Genomic DNA, 22,495 nt, shown 5'->3' with positions numbered 1-22,495 from the left:
TCGGGATTTGAATAGAGAAGGGACAATCCTGAAATGCCAACAAGTAAATAGAAATCACTTCTTATTTAAAAAATGAAATTCAAATAACATGCAACTCTATTGTCTAGTGCTTAAGATCTTCCTATGTACGTCACACGCCAGAACAAAGCTAACTATTAGCGCGGCCCATTTAGGATTCTGAGCTAACGTGCCACCCTTTCACGCACACACACAAAGGACAACTTTGTTCTTCTTCACACGTTTCAAATACGTATCTCTCTGCCAGTGATCCTGCGATGAGCTGAGCATAAATGAATATAACCATGTGGATCACATTTTTTTGGAAATACATATGAGATGGTAAACTAAAGGGGAAAGAACTTGGGAAAAAGTTTACTTGGGGGTTTGATCAAAACCAAATTACTTAGAAAAAAAAATATATATATATAATCTGCAGCAGTTCCACAAACTCCCAAAGCCATCAAAACCAATGGCCTCTAAACAACCCAGGCCTGGCACATCAGAAAGAGTGAGTTAAGACTTGAAAAAATTCGGACCCAATTACTAAGTATATATTGCTTCCATAATTTTCTCTACGGAAACAAAAAAAAAATTCTTTTATGTTAAGAAAACAAAGCCCATTGGTGGAGCCTGAGAAAAAAAATAAGTGGGCAAAAACTGATTGTCTTAGCAGACCCAGGCAGTGTAGGGTACAGGATAACAAGAAATTATCATAACTACAGTAATAAGCCCATTCTCTCCTCCCCCTTTCATTGAAGCTGCTTGGAGAAAATACTGTTACTTTCTTCAGGATGAGGGGAAGTCCAGTTTTTTCACTCTTCTGTGAGCCCTGCAGTAGTTGTCTTGGGGCAGAATCCTATCCACCCAAGCTCTGACCCCAGGCCATAGAACCAGGCTTCTTATTAACAATGACTTTTTGATTTTAAAAATTGGTTAATCCTGTGACTCTCACTCCTGGCTTTGAAAGCTGTTGCATTTCTTTCTGTGGTCTTTTGGTTTGAGCTGATTGTTTATAAGTTGTTCCCCCTCCCCCCCTCCCCGCCCCCAGCACACTGAAAGCTTATTCATTCAGTCAGTGGATGAATAAGCAATTAATTTCAGTGCCGTGGACATAAACAAGGTGATGTAAGCAGAAGGTGACCCGGGGTGGGGATCAGGTGGTGGGACGGCATCTCTGAAGAGGTGACATTTGAGCTGAAGAGTCAAGAGTTCAGGGGAAGACAGTTCCAGGCCCAGGGCTCAGTAAGAGCAGAGCCTCCAGGCAGTAGAGAGCTGAATGCCATCAGAGAGCAGAAAGGTCAGAAAGGTGGCCAATCACTAGAGCCCAGAGAAAGAGATTGAGAGAGGGGGGAAGGCTGGACGGGGAGGACCTGCACAGGGGATCCTGGTTCCTGAGAATGCAAATTAGATCTTATTCTAAGTATAAGGGGAAACAATTGAAGGGGTTCCAGAAAGGAAGTGACATTCATTTTGGATTTTCAGGGTTTTTTTTTTTTTTCTGTTTTTTTGTTATTTTGTTTTATTTTGAATTTCAGTTTTTAGAAAGCCACTCAGGCTGCTGTTTGGAGCACGGACTGGAGTGGGACGAGAGTGAACACAGACAGATGGAGAGGCTGAAGAACATGTTCAGGTGGGAGAAAAACCCCTGGCCTCCCCTTTCTGGGGAAGGATACAAATATTTAAGTTGAAGGACCTTGAAGACCTGATTGACCTAAGATCCCAGAACCTGAAACTGTCAACTCAAGTTTTCTTGGGGGGGGGGAACTAGTTTTATTCAGAAGAGCAGCATCCATTTTTATAGCTGTCCCTATTTAGTGTATTTTATGTGAGTACATTTTTATAGTTAAGATATTTTATCAATCCTACAATCTTATAAGTTGGGCATTACTAGCCCCATTTTTCAGATAAAGAAATGGAGGCTTAGAAAGGCTAAATGATTTGTCCAAGTTCACAAGCTAGTAATTGACAAAGATGAGATTTGAACTAGTCCTTGAAAAGGGAACAGAGAAAGAAAAAGGGAGAAACAGGAGCTACCAGGTAGAGAAGTAATAAACCCATTACATGAAAGGCCATATGAAAATTATATCACTGACTTTGGGGGGAGAAATGACAAATGAGGGGGTTTCTAAACATATATCAGAAGTTAAATTTTAAACACTTCAAAATTTAGGTAAGAGGGTGGGAAAAAGAAAAATAGGTCAGGTCAAATTTTGCTATTTAAAAAAAGCAAATAGATTTAAAAAGCACAGTCATCATCAGAAAGGAAAAAAATGGAAGGAAGGAAGGAAGGAAGGAAGGAAGGAAGGAAGGAAGGAAGGAAGGAAAACCGCACCCAAGGAAATAAAAACTTTNGAAGGAAGGAAGGAAGGAAGGAAGGAAGGAAGGAAGGAAGGAAGGAAGGGGTCCCTCACCCTAGGAAATAAAAACTTCTCTCCAGAGAAGCAACGTTTCAGTGCAGTCCCTTTATCAAGGAAGCATCTGGAGTACACAGACAGGGGAAAGGCCCTCCAAGTGGGACAACTCGGTGAACAAGAATATCTTTGAGAGTGTCCCAACTCATTCCCCCCTTTGCCTTTTCCATAAACTTGAGAATTTTGCAAAAAGCAAATTAAGGGCTTGGCCAATACTTTGTTTTTTAAAGAAACAGTGACCTAGTGAGAAATCTCAGCGAGGTCAGGGCCTGGAGACAGACTGGTTGGGGCCCCCGCTGGGATTCCCAAACACGAGCCGCCTCCCTTCCGCAGGGAACCGGGGTCGGCCGCGGGCCTCGCTGGAGCTGCGGGGAGCGCTCCGAGTCGACGGCGCTCGCCCGGTTTCGCTCAGAATAAGCAGCTCCTCTTTTGAACCACATTTCCCTCGGTTGCTGTTGTTTTCCTTGTGAACTGTGGGGTGTTTTTTTTTATTTTCTGTTCAAATTACACAAATGCTGGGCCGAGGGGGTTGCCTCGGCAGCCCCCGCGATCCCCAGACGCAGCGGGACCGGGGCTTGCTACGCCCGGAGCCGGTCCAAGGCGCGCTTCCCGGCCAAAGCCGAAGAGCCGTGGCGCTGGCGGCCCAGACGCCGGCTGCCCCAGGCCTGCTCCCCCGGGCCGTCAGGGATCGGGAGCCCGGCCCTGCCTTCTTTCTCTTCCAGGGGGCAGCCGGCAGAGAGCGGACCGCATCCTCCTCCCTGCCCGCGGCTGCCCTGCCCGCCCTAGGCCCGCGAGGAGCTGAGCTGCCTCACCTCCCTGCCCCCGAGATCCCTGCGCTCAACTGGCCGGAGCAAAGACAAAACCAGATCTTCTCCCTCAGACTGGTCCCCTCTGGGTGCTCTTGGGACAAATGCAATGGGGAGAGTAAGTATGATATATACTACTCATTAGTTCATTAGTAAAAGTCACATATACAATATATTGTATGCTTTATCTTAATCTTCCCAACGACTTAACCTGAAGCTCAAAAGGGTTAAGCCACCTGGCCAGGGTCACACAGCAGTGGGATGCTGAGATTCAAACCCAGGTCTCCACTCCAAAGCCCTGCTCTGAATTTGGATTCATGAACTGATTCAACGGATATATTAAGCACCTTCTATGTGCCAGGGAAGGACAAAACCATGGGAGAGCAAGGACTCTGAAAAGATCATTGTGTCCCCTACCACCCCGTAATGTGGAATTTGATTTTTTTTAAGGTTTCAACATTTATAAGTCTGCTAAAATTAAGATAGCATATTCGATGTTTAATTTCTGGTATTCTGATTGAAAAGTTCTATACAAGTTCACTGAAGCTAAGCTTTTCTCTCCCGCATGTGCCTGCATTCAAGCGCACGCTCGGATAATCCAGGCGTGGGTGTGCTGGGGAGCAAGGCAGGTGCAGCGTCTTTCTCCTTCAGGAGCTCAAGCCAGAGGAGAGGCAGACATGACACCTGTAAGCAGGCAGCATCCTGAAGGGGAAGCCTCACTCCAGACTCACCCCACCTCGCCCCTCCCCCCAGGTCTAGCTTCCGGATACCTCCTACACTGTAAGACCCCAGAGCAAATCTGGAGGCCAGAGAGCAAGGCGGGTAAAGCAGGGCTCCCTGGGGTAATTAGAGCCCAGTTGCCCACAGGTGCGACACAGGTGGTCTCAGCCACGGGACCACTCAGCTGCGACCAATCGTCTCCCTGCTGCCTTCTTGAAATAGTCCAGATTTAACTTATTAAACATATTAATCTGAAGTTAACAATTTGTGGTGGTTTCACTAAACGGTTTGAAGAGAGGAATGTAAGGAAAAAGAATTTGATCTGATGGGAAAGCTGACTCCTGATGGACTAAGTGGCCTTCACATCCTGACTTTAAATAACTGGAAATGGAGGGACTATTCACAGAAGTGGAGAGTCAGAGGGTAAACCCCACTGGAGTTAAAGAAACACAAACAAAACTCATCCCCTTCTGGGCCCCAACCTGCCATGTGACTCTGAGGACATTGCTTACTGCAGTGACAGCATTTTAAACAGCTGCCCAGAGGGGTTTTAAATAGACTTGATGTAATTCAATGATTTATAGAGCATGGGTTACCAAAATATTAAAGTTCTGAAATGCCCCCAAACCAAGACGGTGGCCCCAGCATTACCCACTCTGAACCAGAGAATTCCCTGCTGTCGGAGTGTGTGGTATGTGCAACTTCAGAAAACTGCAGTTGTTCTGAATGTGGGGCCAGAAGAAGATAAATAGCCTCTAATGAGGAGATACTTGGATCCGTTTACACTCAACTCATCCCAGGATCACTGGCAGGGAGATACACAAAGTACGTGAAGAATAAGAAACTTTTCCAAAATACTTTGTGTGTGTGCACGCCTGGTCTGATGGCACATTAGCTCAGAGTCCTTAATAGGCAACGCCAACAGTTAGGTACTGTTCTTACATTTTAAGACATACCCTCCCTGTCTTCGATGATTCAGTCCACGGAAGACACCCATCTCCAGGAAACAAGCCAGGCAATTATTCTCCAATTGCATATCAAATCTAAATATTCAAGGAAATTGCAGGGGGATAGAGAAAGAAATAAATCTGGTTAATGAAGTGCCCGCAGACCTCTATTTTATAAAATAAGCTGCAATTATGTAACCATTTTATGGCCTTCATCAATTCCCCCCCCCAACCCCAAAGTGCAATGGTCTAAAATTGCATACGAGTTTGGAACTGGAGATCATTTCCATTCTTCCATTACATTCTTTTCATTATCTTGGAGCAAGCCTCCTTTTTCTAATCCTTACGGATCTCCACGCCTCAAAGAGAACACCCTGAACCAAAGGCAGGTCTAGGTCTCCGAGAATTCTGACAGCTTTGTTTATGTCAAAAATAATGAAAGATGACAGGCTATCACATTTAGACTTGTAACATGATCATTTGCTTCAGGACTCCCTGCGCAGATTAATTTGGAGATGGGGAAGAAGAAAGAGGAGGAGGAGGAAGTGGGGATGGATGATGAGGAGGAAAAGGGCTCTTAAATGTTCTCCTTAAAAGAAGGAAGAGGGATGGGCAACCTGACGGATGCTTTTTACTTAGCTCAAGGGCAGGTGAAAACCGAATCTCTGTGTGGGCTTTTATCTAACTGTCCCTCCTATTTTAAATGCTTATTTTTTGGAGGACCTTTATGTTGAAGAACAATAGAAACCATGGTGATAATGCCTTGGGCGTGGAAGAAAGTGGTGAGAAAGGCCACCCTCTCCTGCGTGCTTCTCATCACCTACGCCAGCCACCATCATCACTACTACCATCTCCCCAAAGAAGGAAGCGTCATTTCTTGGCGTAAACTTGCATATCCAAAGTAGTTACTTGCTCTCTTCCTCTCAATCCAAACCAATTATACCATAGACCTTAACTTCTCTATTTTTCTTTTTTTTCTTTTTAAGATTTTATTTATTTATTTGACAGAGAGAGAGACAGCCAGCGAGAGAGGGAACACAAGCAGGGGGAGTGGGAGAGGAAAAAGCAGGCTCCCAGCAGAGGAGCCTGATGTGGGGCTCGATCCCAGAATGCTGGGATCACACCCCGAGCCAAAGGCAGACGCTTAATGACTGTGCCACCCGGATGCCCCAAACTTCTCTATTTTTCAAAATCCCTTCTCATCCTTAAGCTAAGGCCCTGACATACTCTCAAGGAGATTAACTGTTTTGTGAAGTGTGTCTTGGCACATTCGGTGGTTGGTGGTTAGAAGAAGCCAAAATAGCATGGCAACCAGGGACTTTCTCTCTCAGACGGGGGAGGTCATACAAGATTTTCTACTAATACATCTGGGTGCAGAGACACAACACTTAAAACTTTCAGCCTCATGTAGAAACCAACATTCAACGATCTCCTTTGAAAGAGACTCAAAGGCAATGGATCCAATGATCCAATGAAAAGGAGATTTTAATATCTGAGGCTAATTCTCTTCTATTGGTGGTAGTTTCTATGGACACTGTATTGAAAGGGTTTTAGTTTTGTCTTGTTTAAAGCAAAACAAGAGGCAAGTATGGTGATTTGTTGTTACTGCATGCCATGCAGGAGGGGGAGAAAAGTGGGAACCCTGCCACCATTATTTACCATCGGCACCCTCCTCACTCCCCTCCTAGATAGCTCATGTGTCTGATAATCCCATGGTTACATATGATCACTAATGCTGCACTAGCCTCGGAGGCTTAGTATCATCCTTGGAGACCCAGGAAACCCATTACTAACATGATGGTTATCGGGTCACAGCACCAAACCACACAAGACCAGAGGTAACTTGAACAGAGGTCTTAAACACCATCAGGATGCACCAGCTCTCATCTCTGCTTCTCTTAGTTGGTGTCTGCTTTACTCTCCCAAATCCACTTTCTCCATGACTCTGGCTATGCTTACTGGAAGCATTAGAATCACTCTCGTGTCCTCAGGAACATAGAAGGGCTCTCCTCTTTCCTTATACGAGCTTTAGTTTGGGGTGGGGGGGAAATCCTGGGGAAAGGATTCCAGTTGGCTTAGCTGGAGTCACTGGAACATCTCTGCATCAGTCACTGGGGCAGAGGTGGGGCACAATGACTGGTCCAGGTTAGGTCAGCTGGCCATCCTTCAGCCCATGATTATGGCCAGAGAGATGAAGTCCTATAAGCAGAAGGCTGCTCCAATTTGGGCCCCATGGCTGGGTCAAAAGGACGGAGAAGGGAGGAGAGTTTCACTCCCCAAAGAAGAGCAAGCAGAGTAGTGATGGTTACTAGGGTGGTCGGCTTGAGTTATACAGCCATCGGAATTGGAGCCTACTACGGAAGAAATCTGAAAAATCTGCACGATAACTACGCAAATATTATTGAGATAAACACTTGTTCTTGGTTCCACAGACTTTGCCAGTTTAGAGACAGTGGTGGCAGAGATATTGATAAGTCTACTGTAGACAGGCAAATGAATCAAATAGTGGGGGGAGAGGATGCTGATAAACCAGATTCCTGGTCCCATCCCCAGAGATTCTGCTTTACCAAATTTGGGGCCCAGGAATTGACATGTTTAAAGCCCCCTCCCTAGGGTAATTTGGAGGTATCAGGTTCACAGAGCACCCTTCGAGAAATACAGGCCAAGCATCTCATTTGGTATCGTGGCCAAGTTCTAATGAGAGCGTGAGTGGGTGCAGCAAAAGTCTCTCCCCTTTCCCGGCTGTGGAGGCTTTTTCTGCAGTTTCAGTTGTAGGTTGAAAAGAATGACCCTCCCTTTCCTAGTACTTTAGTCCTAAAGTCTTTTCATCAAAGCCTCAAAAGCCCCAGGCATCTAGCTCCCAGCTAACCTACAGCTCCAGGGTCTCACCCTTCCCTTCCTGCCTAGAGTGGTTCCTACCGCTCCACCCAACTGGCCTCCGGGGCTGAGCCTCCCCCCAGCAGCCAAGAGACAGCGGTGAAGGCTCTCAGCTGAGTCCCTTTCCAGGAACTATCTTTAGTTTACCAGGTTTACACCTGGTTTAAAGTCACATGGCCTCTTGTACCCAAAGACAGGTCCATACAGGATATAATGACCCAGTCTCTTCCCTGGGGGCAGGGCAACTCCAAAGGGCCGTCCTAGCCCCAGAGCTTCCTATGGGATTAGCTGAGTCTCAGTGGCAACTACACTGCTCTTACTATTTAATCCTTCCTCTACGTAGTCCTGTTTCCTCCACCCACTTATGCCCTACTCCCCTACCCGCCATCCCCATTCAACTCCGAGGAGGTATGACCCTGAGGGCCCTCTGCAATAAACGTCCTCCATACCATTTCTATCACAGAAAGTTTCCCTGGGAACCCAAACTAAGACCCAGACCAGCCCAAGGACCCCACCCCCTTATCAATAGCTCCCTAGCCCTGTTTTCAAGCAAGAAACTGCTTTAGCTACACAGAGCCTGCAGGTAATAAATATGCATTTCAGAAAAGCTTTCTGAAGAAAGAGAAAGTTCGCAGGGATGAACTTGCAAGGAACAAAATATGATAGAAGCCAGTCAAATCACCTCCTATCCACGCATGAGCACCCAAGCTCTTAGGAGACCATGGGAAGCAGCACAGGCCCAGAAGTGTGTGTGTGTGTGTGTGTGTGTGTGTGTGTGTGTGTGCGCACGCGGGCGCACGTTAAAGGCAAGGAGCTCTGCCTTTCCTGGAAAGGACAGGGGGAAGAGAGCCTCGGGGAACTGAGGACAGGCCAAGAACAAATTAATCCAGCTCTGAGAGGAAATGTGGTGTACAGATGGAGCGTTAGCAAGGATTCCAGAGCCCTGGGGTCCAGTCACGGCTCTGCCAATTCTAGCGGTGGGCAAGGGCCTCCATTTCTTTATCTGTGAAATGGGAATAACAATGACTGCCTGATTTCTCTCCCGGAATTCTCATGACCATTCAGCGAGATAATGCATGCAAACGTCATGGAGAAGCCCCTCTGCCTGTGACCTGACCTTGATCCCCACACTCCCTTACTGTCAGCATTTGAAGCGGGAACCCAGTGCTTTCCAAAGTGCTTCGGCATTAATAGTTCTGTGATTTATTGAGCACTTAGGAGTTACCCTCTCTGCCAAAGACTTCCGTGACAAGCAGAAAGCAAAGTGCCAGCGCTTGACTCACGTTCTCACTGACAACCCCGGGAGGTGAGTGTTTCCTCTGTTTTTCAGAGGAGGAACACCAGGATCGGAAAGTTGATCAACTTTCCCAGAATTACACATCTCGTAAGAGCGGGACTTAGGGTTTGAACCAGCTCTGCCTGGTACCAGAGCTCTTAACCACCAGGCAAAACTGAAAACAAACAAAACAAAAAACACCAACAATCCAGACGACTACTCACATCCCCCCTTAACCACGTCATTTTAGGAGAGAACGTCTGAGTAGCTAACGGAGTTGGCTTCTCTCTAGGCTTGAAGAAAGGGTTAAAAACGCAGGGTCCTGTCCAAAGCACACTAGTAACTTTTCCCTTTTGTTGCATTCCAAGCACACATGTACTTCCCGCCTGCTCCAGGGGCCAGGACATCCTTGCCGAGGCTGCGGCTTATGACCTATCATCACCTTCAACATCAGCCTGGAAAGTAAGAAAAATATTATGTGAGAGGTTTTTCTCTCTTAAAGCCAGTCTTAGGGAACGAGCCATTTTCAGAGGGAAAGCAGGATCGTTGAAGGCCAATACACAGCGGGTTTATTTTAGCCCTATGTGATGCAATAATAATAATAATAATAATGTATTTTAAAAAGTGTTGCTTAAGAAAAGGCTGGAGAGAATTGGGAGTCAGCTGGCTTGGGTTTAAGACCTGGTATGCAGCAAAACAGCCAGATATAGTTCTTTGGGGGAAAAGAAATCTAAAAAGAAAAGAAAAAAACCCTCCCCAAGTTTGGGAAAGGGCAATAAAGCATATGAAGGTGTGTGGTGGTGTGCCAAAAGCAAAAGAATATTTCACTGAAACCGCAACCCCAGTCATATGCTATTACTTACGCTATGTTTGACAATGACTGGCACAGGGCATGAAGCAATAATGTCTGCTGGATTTGGCATCGCTCTCTGTTAACAGGAAACCGTGTTCTTTTGATTCCGTTGATTGGTTTCCTGCTGAAGGCCATCCATGACAGGGCAGGGAGTATACACGACTATTGTCCAATTTCCATTTTTCCCAGTGCCTCTTGCTTCTGGCAGGGGAAGCTGGCAGCCTTCATTCAACATGATCGGTCCCCAGCCTGGCAATAATGCATGCGAGCCTGGTTGTAAAAGTTGCATTTAGCAGGTTGGTTAGGGAAGGAGGAAATCGGTGGCTTGCAGAAGCGCACACACGGACAGATGACTGCAGATGAAGCACCATTTGTCCCGGAGCAAAGGCGCAGGCTCATTCATTCCCTGCCACCGGCTGCAAGGGCCCTGCCACAATGTAATGGAAGATCTGCCTCCCACTGAACCCTGACAATGTTTCAAAGGGCTAGACGGGCACAAGGGACAACAAGAATGGGAATAGGTGGGGTTTGGCCGAGGGGAGGGTCTCCTTCCTCCATGGTTTCTAAGCCAAATCATCTTGCTGGAAGTCCCTGAAAACTCAGTAGAAGGTACAACGGTTGGGCCTGAGCCTGAGACAACCTGCGTTGATTAGACCAGGTCACGTGCCACGTTCACATGCGTGGCTGGTGTTCTCAGTGCCACCACGGAGAGAGTTTGGTATTTGATAGAGAGCAGGCATATTTTTTCACTGAGTTGACTTCAGGATGAAATGGTGGCAGTTTTTGCTTTGGCTGTTATTTTAATATCATGTCTGTCATAAAGTAATTCCTTTTAAATGATAAAGGAGGACCATTCACCTGAATAGTGGGCTGGGGCTGGACCCTGGTAAGGCAATAGCCCAGCTGCCAGGCCATGTCTGTGCTCAGCAGGCTCTGTTCCTCCCCAGCCTCCTGGCCGCCAGCTAGCGTGGAGGTTCTCTCCTCTTGAACCAGAGACGCGGTAAGCTCCAGAGACTCATCCCGAATGTCCCATGACCATCCTCACTCATCTGACCCCTCAGCACATTACACACTCCATCTCCTCTTTAAAGCAAAAGTAACAACAACAACAACAACTCATTTGTTTATTTCCAGGTAAGGAATTGCAGGCCACGCAATAGCATGGCGGGTAAATTACAGGAATTTACTCATTCAGAGTCTGCAGAGTGTGGCTTAACTCATACCTTCAGATTGCCTCCAGCTAAGAGATCCTTCCCAGCCTCTGATCTGTGAAACCCAAATCCTTTTTGTCACAGCTATAAGTCACCTCCCCACTCCCACGACACACACTCGTGCGCACACACGTGTGCACACACACCCACGCACGCAGAGCTCTAGGTCAAAACCATACTCTGCAACCACCAAAGCTCTGATTCGGTCACCCCCTTGGTTGGCCTTGGTGGATGACCTGGGGACAGGGCGGGGTGGCCAGGGCCAGATGGACAAAAGGAGGACTCAGAACGAGGAGCTGAGACTGCTCCCACAGGGTGAAGCTTCTTGGCAATTTACAGGAGCAGGAGGGAGAACCGAGCTGAGCCCCCTCCCGGCCCCTCCATGCCTCCTGTGGGAAACAGGCAGAACTTCGAGAACCAAAACCAAGCTGCATGGAGGACAGTAATTAAGAAGGGAGGGGCTGGGGAGAGGTTGGTGGGGCTGCACCTTGTTTCTTCTGGAGATTGAAAGGAAGTGCTTGCTGGCTGGTTGGGCTCTCTGTTAGCATTGCTCCCTCACACTGTCTCCTCCTGCCAGGCCTCAGTCAGCCATTAGGCAAAACCTTTGCACTGCTATCTCCCTCCCTCCATGTTTCTTCTTTTTTTCCCTCCCTTCCGCCTTTCCTCTCTCTCTCTCTCCTTATTGCGATATTTTGATCCTGTCTTTAATAAAGACTTCGCTGCAAGGCTGCCTGTCTGGATGGATTGGTGTGCAGTGGTCGCTAGAGGTCAGTTGGGAGGAGGGGACCCTGAAGCGTGGGCCAGAAGGCAGGGTCAAGGGAGCAGCCAGATGGCCAGGGGATGTCAGGCGGGGGAGTCCGTGAGTTCAGACCTGGGTTGAGAGAACACAGGGCACCAGTGAGGCAGAAGTGCCCTCGCTCTCAGCAGGAGGGCAGCCAGGCAGCAGTCCAATGCTTCCTCCAGGTCCTCCAGGCCCAGCCTCCCTCGGCCAGGGTCACTCGAGCCTGGGAAGTTTCTCCATCCTTCACTCTTCGGCTTCTCGAAGATTCTGCGGCATGCTGGGATCCTGCCCAGTTTATGTCAGTCTTCTCAGATACCCACCTTCTTCCTAACGGGTCTCAGCTGGGGACCCTTCCCACAGTCCGAGGACTGCCCGCCTCTCCAGAGCCAACTAGCGGCAAGTCCAGATCAGAACCTGGATCTTTGAATCCTGGCCCTTAGCTCTCTTTGCCCCTCCATGTCACTACCCTTTACTCCCCAAATTACCACCTACTGGCCGCAGATGGTCCTTTTGAAGGAAACAACCTCGGACTCGCTAATCTAAGTCAAGCAGAAGTGAAGCTAATCTGGTGAGACGTGTTTTCTGTTTGGTTTGGTGTGGTTTTTCTGTTGGTGGTTTGGAATCCTACTGGACTTCGGATATTGTTTTTCCTGTCCCCGATACACTTTTAGACTCCATGATTTAACTGCGATCAACATTTACGTTAAGAGAGCTCTTAACCAGGGCACCTAGGTGGTTCAGTCGGTTAAGCCTCCAATTCTTGATTTTGGCTCAGGTCATGGTCTCAGGGTTGTGGGATCAAGCCCACATCACGCTCTGCACTCAGCAGGGAGTCCGCTTGAGATTCTCTCCCTCTCCTCCTGCCCCTCTCCCAGCACTCATGCTCTCTCTCCTATTTTAGAGAAAGAGAGCTCTTAACCTCTGATGAGGCTTCAGACACACATAATGGAAAGGGGAGGGTTCAAGGCCATCAAGGTCCCTTTGTTTCCCCCTCTCTGCAATCAGCCCCACGGCCCTGCCATTCTTCCAGGAGATGGGAGTCCCAGGTATGGGGCAGGGCAGCTTCGAAAGCCAGGACTCAAGAAAAACCTTTGAACTTTTGAAGCACAGCACCCCTGACAGGTCCATTCAAGTCACTGCCCCTTGAGCTCAGCAAAGTACACACGTTTGCGGATCCTGGAGCTAGAAGTTCAGAACATATTTCTGTTAATTAGTTAAAGGGCTGGACTCAAAGATGCCGTTTGATTCACTATTTCATTGTTGTCTTGCTCCTCCACTGAGATCAATATCTCTGGTACCTAGAACAGAGCCTGAAACATGGAGCATTCTCAGCAAATACTTGTGAAATAAAGGAAAGAATGATAGTTCCGTCTCTTAACATCCTAAATTTCTGTAATGACAATAAGAAGCCAAAGGTCAGAGCCCAACTGGGCTGCCCCCACCCCTTCATCACCCCAGAGAGAGACCCCAGTTCTCCCTGTTCCACTGGGAGAGGATTCCTTCCTCCTCAGTGTCCTTCCTTTTGCCTTGTTTTTCTTTCCATTTTGCATGTCTTCACCTCTCCTCCTAAGAACACCAGTGACCCTGTTCCCCCTGCTGTTTCCAAACCACCATCCATGCCATTTTCCCTTCAGTTTGCCTCTGGTGAAAAAAAAAAGTTCCTCCCAGAAATGTGACTCAGAGGTAATCAACATCAATGTCATCCAAGGCCATGGGGAATTTCTTAACCATGAGTCACATCCCCTGTGCTGAGAACCTGGGTTTTAATCAAGGCAGAAAGTTTCAACACCAACCTCTAGAGACAGCCCTCTTCCTCTCCAGCCCCATGCCCACTGACTGCAGAAATTTCTCCTTGACATTCTTTTTGTTGCTCCCCTTGGCCACATTGGGTGAAGGCTCCAGCTCCCTTCCCTTCCCAGCAAACTTCCATGGCTGCCGCGACAGAGTTAAGCTGCCGGCAGGAAGTGCCTGGCTGCCACTGCTCATTGAGGACAGGGAGACGCGACCCACAGCCAGGTTCCACTGTGGGCTCAGGGCCAGGGCACCTCAGATTTTCCACTCCAGCTGGAAATAGGACGTGAAAGGTGCAGGTTAAGAAGGAGCCAGGGCCACTGAGTTCAAAGGCCTCATTCATAAAGTTAAAAAAAATATATTTTTCAGTATTTCAGTTGCGCTGCTTTCTTTGTTCTTTCTCTTTCCTCTCAGATTTGTAGAGTAGGTCCTAGTGCATGAATTCGAAAATAGAATGGAAGGAAAGAAGGAAAGAAGGAAAGAAGGAAGGAAGGAAGGAAGGAAGGAAGGAAGGAAGGAAGGAAATCTAAAGCTCACCAAACTTACATGAAGGTGACACTCAGACACATGCTATCCCAATGGAAGGGAACTCAGTCTGTGCCCACACATGAAAAGCAGTGACAAGTTGAGAAATTGTTATCCAGGTCATGGGAGGGTCATTGACAAGTTTTCAGGTCTCCAGCAAGTTGGAAAATGATTGAAACCGACTGAGCTCATAGCAACCTTGCCTAAGACCACATGGGCAGCCCCGAATAAGAGACGCAGGACAGCACAGGGTTAAGTGCATGGCTGGGAGCCCCTAGCGCAGTTCCAAACTCTAAGAAGCAAGGGAGAGAACCACGCAATAGGAATGATCCCGGCACATGATGAGCCCTCGGCAAATACCAGTGGAATGCGTGAACGATGATGTGAAGTGCTTCTCAGCGGCCTGGAGCACAGAGAGGGGCTTGCTGAGTAGCAATGGTCATTCCTGAGCTCATGGTGGGAAATGATGGGGACCCTTTCCTGTCGTCGCTGAGCTGGATATGACCAGGGGCCGTCAGGACGCCACCACACCAAAAGGAAGGGGGGGTTCAGCCACACTCAGAGCATGTTCTCTCACAGTGAGCAAGAAATAGCCATGACGGGAAGAGCCAAGGGGCAGTGTCTTCAGAAAGGGCAATGTCTAAATGGGTGCAAACTGAGTCAGACCCCCTCCAAAAGAAGGCTCTCACCCCCACACCCCCACTCTGCCTGGAAACTTTCTTGGCCAGCACTCAGGGGATGAAGGCACCATCCTTTTGTCCTGTGCCCACAGCACAGGCAGGCAGAACGTCTTATTTCAAGGGCAAACGTTGACATGTAGGGTGCCCTCTACCTGCAGACGGTCAATTCACAAGTCAGCATGTGGCAGAAAGTCTCCGAGAACTAGGAGAGAATTTGAACATTAACCAGGCAGCTCTGCATGAGCCAAGACCCTGCCTTACTAGGAACAAAACAAACAAACAAAAACGTACCTCCAACTAACTGAAGCAAAAGAAGAAAATTTCCTGGCTCGCAAAACCAAACTTCCAGAAGAAGGGTTAGGACTCACTTTAGGAACTAGTAGGACACGGTCCGTTCTCATCTTTTGGTTGTTTTGGTTGTTCCAGGCTCATATCCAAGCTTCGGGACTTCTGGCTTCAGTTTTTCCATCTGCATAATGGGAATATTAACTTTCCCATCTGCCTCACAGAATTAGTATAATGGTCAGCTGAGAAAGCCCATGAGTAGTGGTACTGTACACAGTCTGCTATAACACTTGTTTTGAAAATGCAAATGTATTCTAATCAGATTAATATATGATGGGACCACTTTGAGCATATGCAAATTTCTTGCTGGCAATTTTGTCTGAAAGTTAAAAAACTACATTAACATAGAAAACTGCACCTGCTGAGCCAAGTCTTGTAGGAATTCATGAAATGCACAAATGCACACACTTCACACACTGCCCCCTACCTTGTACCATCATCCTTACCCCATCCAAGTGTGTGCTCCTACAAGGTTATGTTTGCCTCTTATTCTTGTGAACTTCTCTATATTAAAAAAAATAATCATTCAACATCTCAAACATGTCTAAGCATCCTGATTTAAAAATACCAAACAGGTCATGAAAAAGGAAAATTTTATGTATTGAGGAGAAGCTTGAAGTAAAAAAGCAGTTCGAAAGAATCAAGAGCTCATGTACGATTTCCCAAGCAACAGGCATGAAGGAATCCACACGCTGAGATGATAAACGACAGGCATCTGGATGAAACAGCTCTGAGGACTAAGACGTCCATGAGAACGACCTCTGAAGAAACAGAAGGGATGGAAAGACGAGCATTGTTGCGATTGAAAATCAAACAGTGCAAAGTGGGGGACAACCTGTCTCACAAAGAGAAAGCACTCTCTCCATACAAGACCTTAAGGCCAAATGCCAAATGCTGCAGCAGTGGCACCTGTTAGTACTACGAGTGGCTGATTTGGTGGTTTCAAACTTCAGGCCGATTTCCAAAGCCTTCAGCTGTTAGGTGAAACCCCAGGTGAAGACGAGAAAGCCACCGAAGAATGTCCAGAAGGGGGACGGATGTTAACTGAAGACAACGACTACACATGGATCAAATTTTCAATTTTGATAAAGGGGGTCTCTATTATAAAGACCTGCTTCAAAGGGCCTGTGTCTCAAAGACAGGAAAGCAAGCTCCAGGATTTCAAGCCTGCGAACTTTGATGACCTTCCTCCTGTCACCTCACAATACCTCACAAGCTGCAACGCCTGCTTCCAGAAGCCAACTTCAGGTCTTTTTCAAGATAAAGCACCGTATTTACTGTAGTACTGACTCCTTTCTCCGTCACTTAACATGCGTGAGGCTGTGCTATTTCTATTAGATTTCTCTTTTTGATGTGACTGACAGAATTTTTAGGTGGCCGCAGCTGTCTCTAAGCCCCACGGTTTTTATGGTGTGACCTCGTGCAGCGAGGGGAGTTTTCTACATTAAACCCAATACCGACTGTACTGTAATGAAAGATATCAATGCACTGGGATGCTATTACCTGGATCTTTTAATTTCCACACATTTCTCACTCAACCACAGGCTACGGGTGTGAACCCCTAAATTAAACTGAGCCCCAGGATCAGAACCCCACGAATGCCTCCTTATTCCTTGAGGCCCTCAGAGCTGAATCAAATGTCTTGACAGCCCTACACTGTGCAGCTACTTTTTGAAGGACTCCCCGAAATCTCATTTGTCCTCCAGAAGCATGTTCTTTCTTCTTCATCTCCATTAATCTTGCCCTTTCTTTTTTTGAGGCCACCTGTTGGAAGTCCTATAGATCCCTGTGGTTCCTATTATCTGCTTTCCATGGAACAGGTATCTCCTCCCCTTCTCCATCATCAGGCAGTGCTGGCTGAGATGTCAGAGCCTAATTAAAGCTGGTACCCTTTCCTGGGTGATCCAGGGAGTGGCCAGAGAAAGCTAGCACAGCTCTTAGGGTGACACCGACATACGGTCTCTACAGGTGCCTCGGTTGTGGGCTGAGCACCCTCCAGGCTGTCCTTGGGCTGTTCTGGAAGCCTTGGCTCTTGTACAGGACTCTGAAGGATCTGTCTCAACAAGAGAACCTGAGACCAGCCCCGCAGGAGGTGAGGAGAATAGGATGGAAATCAGACCCATGGCCACCTAGAAAACCATATTTTAGCCACTGCCATTTGTGAAATGCTTTTCCTGGGGAATTTTATTATTCTTTCCTGACTACCTAACACATGTCAGACGTTGGAGAGTTAAGGAAATCCCCCACTGTGTAAGCTTTATTTTACTTTTAAAAGTGAGTTTCAAGCCCTTCCTGTTTCTAAACTCCAGTAGCTTTGTCTATGTAAGAACACCACTGTGCAGCTCAGCTGAGACAGCCCCAGAATGAAAGGTGTAAATCATGTCACTCCAACGAGGCAGAAACTTCAAAACTGGGTTAGCACTAGAGTCTAAAGGTGGAGATCAATAGAATTCTTCTGAAATCTGACTTTCCTTAACCCCTTGGTGCAGCTGAATTGCGTGTGGTTGCGGAGTGGTTTTCAAGGGGATCACATTGAACTTGACTAGCAATTAGAATTGTGTATGATTCTGAATTCATCTTCTGACCTCTTAGAGTGTGACTACCCCAGCTTTAAATCACAGACCACAGTAACGTAATGCTGAACAGTATCTACCGTGAAAGTGAAAAAGGTAGTGTTTACAGCCTCAAAGAAGTGTGTGTTGGGAAGGGTGGTGGCACAGAAACATTTCAATAAGAAGTGCATTGCTTTTAAATCAAAGTCAGACATCTACACTGACAGTCAGGGACGTGCCTAGGAGCATTTGAGCCTGGAAAGATGGTGGAGTCCTATCCATAAGAGCGAGCTTCAGGGCCAGGCTGCCTGGGTTTGATTCTTGGCTCTGCCATCAATGAGTTGTCTGACCCTCACGATGTCACTTTCTGTCCTCTATTTCCTTAACTGTAAAAAAAGCATCATAATGACACCTGACCCATAGATCATCATAAAAATTCAACACAGAAAGTTCGCTGAAAATATCAGGTATATACTAGGAACACTATAAATGTTTGCTATTTTTAACATCTCAAACTACCTTGTGAACAATCTAGAATACACTAGACTACACATGTAGTTTTATTCAAAAGTATTCATCATGGTTATCTGTTGAAAAGGTGAGATTTTCCTAATAATACCACCTTTCACGAGTTAAGACATGGAAGGTACCTGATACATTGTGGGTTCTCAATAAACATTAACTGTCGTGGACCGTCTCAAACTGTCCGTGACTAGCTGCAGGATGCTATCTGAAGAACACTAAAAAATATTTGTTCTTGTTATTTCACAAGAGTTGTAATCTTTAGTTCTATTTGAGTCCAAATGTAGGTTTCGGTTCTGATAAATGATTTATTTTAAACCCTGAGTTCATGAGGTCATACTTGAAGGAATCACAGCTGGATGTTGGTTGTTTATGTTGAAAGAGGAGAGGGAACACAAACAAAGCAGAAAACTATAGAAAATACACCAGTTCCCCTAAGAATTTGCTGGATCCCTCCCTCCCTTCTGCAGGGGGTCTGCAGGCCTAACCCCTGGGGCAGTGGAATGCTGGAGCCCACACCACCCCCCCAAGCCCCATACCCACTTGCCAGAGCTGATTTTGCTCATTTCTTCCCAACTCCTCTTCCAGGGACTCTTTGTTCAGGTCAGGAGCTTGGAGTTGGGGATGGGGAAAATGTTTACACCATGAAAATTGGCCAGCGCTACAAACCAGAGATTTCTTTTCTGGACAGCCGTTTGTTAAGCATTTAATAGCACACACTGCATGATGGTGCCTGAAACTTTGTTCCCTCTTGTTCAAATCCTCTTTCCAGAGATCCTCCACAGGCAAGGGACCATCTGGCACCCCTGCTGCTGGAGTCCCTGTGGGGAGCCTATTACCATCTGGCACTCTGCAGAGCTCTGGTCCTCTTGATGGGCTGCCTGCCTCTTCCACCAGAGAGGAGGAGGCAGGATGACCCTCTCTCTTGTCACTTTGCCCCTCAGTCACCACAATACTAATACACAGGCTGCAAAGACACAGGCAAATGTCTTTATGAAGGGGTTAATACACTTGTTCCCCCCAGGGGAAGAGAAAGACTACCAGTCCTCTCAACACACATGTTAGTCAGTCATTTTACCTAGGGATTCAGACCTGAACTCAAACTTTTTAACTGCTAAAAGGTAGCACAGCTGATCAGTTTGGGTTTCGTCTCTTTTTCCTGTCTTTTCTCCCTCTCAGGCTCTACTTGACACAATTACAAAGAGAACCAGAAGAAAAGAGTAGAAAAAACCCTGAGGATCTGGTTAATCGTCAGCTTCCATCATTGCCATGGTTACAAGTAATTGTCCTTCACTGGTATGTGTCTGCCCTTGGCTGGACAGATGAGAGCGTTTTCATACCTACCATCATCTTTACCAGGAAATGAAATGTCATTGGCCCAGGACACCCCAAAGAATTTTCCCTGTCCTAGTTCCATTGACAGTTCCTCTGGAAATATTTGTAGTCATTTATTCCAATTTAGTAGGAATTTCTCCTCCCAAGACCTTGACCCAGAATTCATTGAGTTCCTCACTGAGGTCACTGGCATTCCAAGTGGCCTCCATTCCCTTCCATAACCAGCACAGCCCAGACTCAGAGTAAGGTTCCCTCCAACAGAGAGTTAGATGAGGGGGGTGAATGGGATTTGTCCCAAAGAGCCAGAACTGCAGTGGAAATTTCCTAATGACATGGCTAAGAATGGAAAGAACCGCATAGCAAAATTGGAACAGAGTCTGGAGAGAGAACACGATTGAGGTTGGGAACCCTGAGGTTGTGAAGGATAAGGGGAACAGAAAATGAGAGATATTGGCTACATTCACAAATGAGGTCCATCCACAATGGGTGCGACAGCAGAGGGCACTGGGCTCCTGTAAAAACGGGGCTTGGGACCTGCCCAGAACAGACTTAGACTACTCTCAATTACCAACAGAATCTCTCATTTCTCTAAAAGCTGATTTCATTTCCAGGAAAGGAAAAAAAAGAAAACTTTCCTATCAGTGGAACGGTTGAGGTATAAGTACTGAAAACAAATTCATACTTGTGGAGACAAACCCAAGTGTTTTGTTCCCCATGTAAAATTCAAACAAACACCAAAACAAAACCCTGTCAGTTTGGAATGCAGTCTGAGTTCCCTGAATGTTTTGAAATTTAAATCCAGCCCCAAACCTAAAGTATGTTTGGCTACTTCTTAATTATTAAAATTTGGGGGAAATTTGAGGGAAATTTTATCCATATACTTCTGATCTGTTTGCATTCAACCCATCAAAAAAATATTTAAATGCTACTTCATTTCAAGAGATTTTTTTACAAAATCAAAAAACAGGAAGTTCTATTTTACAAAGCATAAACAAATTTAAACACCAAACTGTTCTCATTTGGTGGGATTTGCCTAGACCAAAGAGGCTGAATGAATTCTAAACTTGGCCAGATACAGCCCTGCCTCCCTACCAGACTCATTCTGTCACATGCAAAAAGCCATGAAGTGCTCCTAGGAGAAAAAAATTTAAATGTATTTTTGATTTGCATACAAAGCTTTGTTCACATCAAACTGGAGTAGAAACTTAAAAAGCGTGAAAAGTTTCTGCTCTTTTTGTTGTGATTTCCATCTCAATTTCTCATGGGATTCCACGGCCCTGGGCCAGTTTTCTCCTTTTGCTGGACCTCAGGTCTCTCAAGGAACAGAGAGTCCTAGCATAGGTTGCTCATGTCATAGGAACATGCTGAAGGGTTTTCTTCATTGACTACAGTGCCTGGAACAGCAATAATTTATTTTGCCATAAATTGTGGTGATCTTGTGAACTGCCTTGTTACATTTAAAAGAAAGTTTATAAAATCCCCAAATGGTTTTCCATGGTGTCTAATTCATTAGCTTTATTTCTTTTTTCTTTAGTTGCTCAGCTTTTCCACTGGGAAAAGATAACATGTGAACTGCTGGCATTGCAAATACCAATGAGTTTAAGTAAAGATCACTTTTAAATTGACCAGATGACCATAAACTTTTGAATTCTTAGTCTCTTAGAAACTACGTGAGATCCAAGCACAAAAACATCAGATTTCAGCTCAAGAGGTAATAAGAAATGACAGCATTAGAGGACCAGCCAGAAGGCTGGAAGGGAAGGAGATGCAAAGACAAGTGTGAAGTAACAGACTCTTTATCAAGGGTGAGGTTTGAAATCTCCAACAACAGAGAGACTCTATTTAATCCTCAAACCCGGTATAGTAGACGGGTTTCATTAATTGCTCTAATTGTTCACCCTTCCCTGCACCCACAATTTGCCAAGGAACTTTTTACTTGTCACTCTGGTGTGAAGCCCTAGACCTAGAAACTTTTTTAAAAATTAGCCTTATTGAGTTATAATTTGTATACAAGAAAATATACCCATTTTTAAATGTATAGTTGGATGGGTGTGATTAATGTATAATCACTACCACAATCGAGATATTAAACATTTCCATCACTCAAAAGGTACTCTTCGCCCAGGTTCAGTCAATCTCATTTCACTGTCTCCAGACCCAGGCAATGACTAATCTGCTCTGTCACTCTACAGCTTTGCTTTTTCTAGAATCTTCTAGACATCAAATCATGTGGTCTTCCACTTTTGGCTTCTTTCTCTTAGTATAATGCTTTGGAGATTCACCATGTGTTTTATGCATTAGTAGTTCATTTCTTATTGTTGCTGAGAAGTATTCCATTGTTAGGAAATACTACAACTTATTTATCCACTCATCAGTTTATAGATATTTGAATTGTCTTCAGTTTTCAGCTAATGAAAATTAAGTTGCTATGAACATATATGTACGTATCTTCATTTGGACACATATTTTTTTATGTAAATATATAAGGATTGAATTGCCGGGTCATATGATAAGTGTACATTCAATTTTATAAAAAAGTGAGGAACAGTTTCCCAAAGGACTGTACCATTTCCCATTCCCCCTCAGGCATGGAAGAGAGTTCTCCTTGCTCCACATCCTCACCAACACATGGTATTGTAAGTATTCTTAATTTTAGTCGTTTAAGTACATGTGTAGCAATAACTCATTGTTTTGAACTTGCATTTCCCTAATGATGACTGATGTTGAGCATTTTTTCATGTCTTTATTTACCATTTGTATATCTTCTTTAGATGGACTGTCTTATCAGTCTTTAGACGGACTGTCTAAGTCTTTTGTCCATTTACTTCTCATTTATCAGAGTTGTAAGAGTTCTTCAAGAGTA

General features: G+C 45.8%; 1 protein-coding gene across 2 annotated transcripts; it reads left to right on the top strand.

The window, feature by feature from the left end:
- The first annotated feature begins 2,379 nt into the window (after positions 1-2,379).
- On the top strand, positions 2,380-22,286 carry LOC109489719. 2 transcript variants are annotated; one of them, XM_019800241.2, is made up of 3 exons: positions 2,380-3,335; positions 19,477-19,593; positions 22,219-22,286. In XM_019800241.2, the coding sequence occupies exons 1-2, from the start codon at positions 2,924-2,926 to the stop codon at positions 19,485-19,487; spliced, it is 423 nt and encodes a 140-aa protein (XP_019655800.1). In that variant the 5' UTR covers positions 2,380-2,923; the 3' UTR covers positions 19,488-19,593; positions 22,219-22,286. The 2 variants fall into 2 exon arrangements, with proteins under 2 accessions (XP_019655800.1, XP_019655797.1); XM_019800238.2 differs by lacking the exons at positions 19,477-19,593; positions 22,219-22,286 and adding an exon at positions 3,800-4,174.
- Positions 22,287-22,495: the final 209 nt, after the last annotated feature.

This window comes from Ailuropoda melanoleuca, chromosome 14 (assembly GCF_002007445.2).
Source record: "Ailuropoda melanoleuca isolate Jingjing chromosome 14, ASM200744v2, whole genome shotgun sequence".
In the NCBI taxonomy this organism is placed as follows: domain Eukaryota; kingdom Metazoa; phylum Chordata; class Mammalia; order Carnivora; family Ursidae; genus Ailuropoda; species Ailuropoda melanoleuca.
This window is presented reverse-complemented; position numbering and strand designations above follow the sequence as displayed.

Bases quoted from the DNA above. Each gene is read 5' to 3' on its own strand.
- LOC109489719 (XM_019800238.2), top strand. From the start codon at position 2,924: ATGCTGGGCCGAGGGGGTTGCCTCGGCAGCCCCCGCGATCCCCAGACG. The intron at 3,336-3,799 runs GTAAGTATGATA...CCTGCATTCAAG, and splicing joins GGACAAATGCAATGGGGAGA to CGCACGCTCGGATAATCCAG.